This window comes from Papaver somniferum, chromosome 3 (genome assembly GCF_003573695.1).
Source record: "Papaver somniferum cultivar HN1 chromosome 3, ASM357369v1, whole genome shotgun sequence".
NCBI lineage: Eukaryota > Viridiplantae > Streptophyta > Magnoliopsida > Ranunculales > Papaveraceae > Papaver > Papaver somniferum.
In genome coordinates, this window is record NC_039360.1 from 63,151,799 (window position 1) to 63,155,425 (window position 3,627).

General features: G+C 38.0%; 1 protein-coding gene across 1 annotated transcript; it reads right to left on the bottom strand.

Annotated features, from left to right (window-relative positions):
• Window positions 1-1,090: 1,090 nt before the first annotated feature.
• LOC113356322 (protein DETOXIFICATION 54-like) lies at window positions 1,091-3,419 on the bottom strand. The gene is made up of 3 exons (XM_026599436.1): window positions 3,222-3,419; window positions 2,237-3,109; window positions 1,091-1,893 (listed from the first exon to the last, which is right to left on the bottom strand). The coding sequence occupies exons 1-3, from the start codon at window positions 3,297-3,299 to the stop codon at window positions 1,324-1,326; spliced, it is 1,521 nt and encodes a 506-aa protein (XP_026455221.1). The 5' UTR covers window positions 3,300-3,419; the 3' UTR covers window positions 1,091-1,323.
• Window positions 3,420-3,627: the final 208 nt, after the last annotated feature.

Below are 3,627 nucleotides of genomic sequence, written 5' to 3' on the forward strand. Positions count from 1 at the left end.
ATTAAAAGAAAACAGAATTTTAAAACCTGGACTGAGTAGATGAACAGTAAAATGCACCGTCTGCGTCTGAAACTTCGGGCAGACATTTCTTTAGGCTGAATCTAGGAAGAACCATCAGTAGACTACTCCTAAATTTTTTTCTCTCTAGAGCGATATCAGTTTTAGCTCCGGTAAAAAAACTGGCCAACTCCGACGAGCTCAAATCCGCTCCACAAAACATGCATATCTGAGCTCCTTTTTGCTTTCCCTTTCCAAATCTAGACTTCGCTTTTAGGTTTCCCATTTCGTGTTCTAGTTTTAGCGCAATTTTCATTTTTCAAGGGGTTGTGTTGTCTTTCTTCCTGCTATTTAATGGCTTCTTTGTTGTTTTTTCTGTGTTTTACACTCCTTATCTGCACTTTTATGGTGTTTATTCATCACCTATTTTGGTTAGATTTAAGTGGGATTATGATAGTTGACGATTTTAATTTCAGACAAGCTTTGGATACTTGTGAAGAACAAGATCAAGGAAGTATGATTATGGGGTCATCACCAAAGAATTGGGCAAATTACTCCTTGCTTGTGGGAGCTCATCTTTCTCAAGAAAAAATCTTAACAAAATGGTTGGAAACTACTCCAAAGTTATCTTCCTCTCTTTGAATTGCACAGCATTGGTGCTTTCTTGGTTCTCCGATCTTTTTCTTCTCAGGTTTTTAGTTGGTACTACTTGCTGTAATTTGTTATGAATGATACTAACTCACTTCTAATAAATCAAATTTTGTGAATAAATGAAAATTGGTGGTGTTTAGCAGGAAAAAAATAAATAAATGGAAAACCGGCCATAATAAATATGGACCTAATCAACAAAGAACTATTGATGTATACGGAGATGTGTACTAAATGAGCACCACAGTGACTATGAGGTCACACAAAACTGGACACCAAATATCCTCATCAAACTAGAACGATAAAAAACAATACCCAAAAGGCACCATCCACCACAGACAGACCCCTCCTGGTTAATAATGTATATTTCCACTTTCACACATCCCCATCCATATATATTTGAGTAACAGCAGCAGCACCAACCAAAACGACAAAACTTACTCAGTATAAAAAGTTGCAGTTTCTTTAATAATTAGCTAACACAACAAAACAAGAAATAAATAAATAGTCTCTTTCCGTTTCCTTTCTGCAAATTAAGAGTGTGTGCATATCCAAGCTTCAAGCAATAACTCAATCAGATTATTACAAGTTCCAACATCAACATCCCTCCCACCCTCCTCCGCCACCCTACCCACACACTCTCTGTCTCTCTGGTCCTTTTCTCTGCACACAAAAAAGCTAAACATTTTCTACATTTAATAGCCCTTCTTTCTCTTCCTTTTCATCACCACCACCACCACCACCACCATGACAAGTACCATTCATACTCGTTATTTCAACAGATGTGAGCTTCCTAGCTCTCAACGCTTCAGCTTCCCAATCAGTTCTCAACAGAATCACATATAAGACGGAAACAACACAAGCAGCCTGTGCAGATAATAATCCATACCAAAGTCCACTGAACCCTACATTCAACCAGAATGCTAAACCAACAGCAACTGGTGTGCCAATACAGTAGAAAGAACCCAGGTTAATCCTAGCGCCAACTGCAGGTTTTGCAGCTCCACGCAGTACACCACAACCGGTTGTTTGTGGGCAGTTTCCTAACTCGCAGAGCCCCATTATAGGCATTACCGCTGCCACCAGTACGCCAACTAGTTCATCTTTAGTGAAGAATCCTGCCCATCTTTCTCTTAATATTGCTGTCCATGTCACGTTCATGATCCCTATGATAAAAGCACACCCTAATGCTACCAGAGCTGCTAGTTTCGCCTTGTAGGGCTTTCCTGCCCCCAGCTCATTCCCTACCTGCAGCAGCATCAACCAAAAAAATAAATATGTGGCCCTTGTTGATCAAATTCTGCATCATGTTTCGCACCAGATATAAAAATCCTAGTGTCTAGTGCTATATGCAAACTAGACATTGGTAAAGGCACACAGAAAAGAATTGCTTTCTCCAAGTACCATCTGGATCATAAAAAATAGATATCAATTACTTTAAAGTACCATATGGATTATCAAAATGCTGATACCTAAGAAATGGTGAAGATAACTTAGATAAGTACAAGTTTTTTTAGACCCACCAACAAAAATTTGGATTAAACAAAATCAAATTAAGGAAATAAACTTTGTTAATGAAATTTGTACTTACCCTGGTAGAAACACAAGCAGCTAAACCCATAGGAACAGTGTACATCAAGCTAGTAGTCTGAATGAGAATAGCAGTGGCAGCAACAGCAATAGTAGGATTAGGCAAATACCCAGCCAAGACAATCATAATCTCATACCACCACCACTCAAGACAAATCCCTAAACAGCTTGGTATAGCTAATCTCAACAATGGACCTAACCCACTAATCACATTCTTAACCCCGAATGTCCATTTTAATTTGCATCTTCCTGATACGTAAATATATCCAGACATCAAAATCACCATATTCAAATTTGTTAACACTGATGCCATTGCTACACCAGGTACTCCTAATTTCATTACCATCACTAACAACATGTTTAATGGGACATGAAACAAAACAGCTAGAACTGAACAATACATCATCGGTTTAGTAATCCCTTGTGATCTTAGATAAACTCGCAGCGGTTGTAATAATGTGTTTGTTAACAAATCAGGGAGTGAGTAGAGACAATATGTTGCAGCCATTGAGGTTATTGATGCATCCTGGCCTAAGAAAATCATGATAGATTGAAGATTTACCCATAATATACTTATGGGTATACTTGCTGTTAGTAAGATTAGGATTGTTTGTTGCAAAGAGAGTGATAATAAATCCCAATTTTTAGACCCAAAAGCTTGACTGCAAACTGGTTCTAAACCTGAAGCTAATCCAACTAAAACAGAGTACCCTGTTATATTTGTAAAGCCTATTGATAAAGCTCCACCAGCTAGCTCTAAACTTCCTAATCTTCCTAAAAACACAACTGAAACCATAGCTCTTATGTATACCACGCAGTTCATTGCTGTTATTGGTATAGCCATACCCCATAGTTCTTTCAGTTCTTCCACAACCTATAATCAACAAAAAGAACAGAGAATAGAATGAAAAAACAGAGTTAGAGAAAAAGAAACAGAGACAGAGATAGAAAGAGAGAAGGGGAGAAAAGGGTTTTGATTAGATTACCTGAAGAATAGAAGGAGGCTTTTTGAGGGAACAATCTTCTGGTTCTTTGCCATGACCGTCAGTAATCATGTTCATCATAATACTTTCAAGGATTACTTGTTGTGCTAACTCTGGTTTTGGTGTTAATGAGATTTCAGTAGAGAGAGGAGGAGAGTAGAGAGTGTAGTGGGGAGAGTGGAGGTTGGAAGAGAAGATATAGAGGACTCAGGCGTTGGTAAAGAGCAAATGCCAAGGGGTTTTTATTGCCCTGCTTTTTTTAAGCGAAAAAATAAAGAAAGGTTAGGGGTTTTTCCTTGGAATAATTATTTGGGTTTTAAAATGAAAATTTGTAGTGTCTTTTCGAGTAAAGACTACAGAGAATGGAAGAGGAAAAACAGAGCAGACTGGTAGAATACTACATAGGATA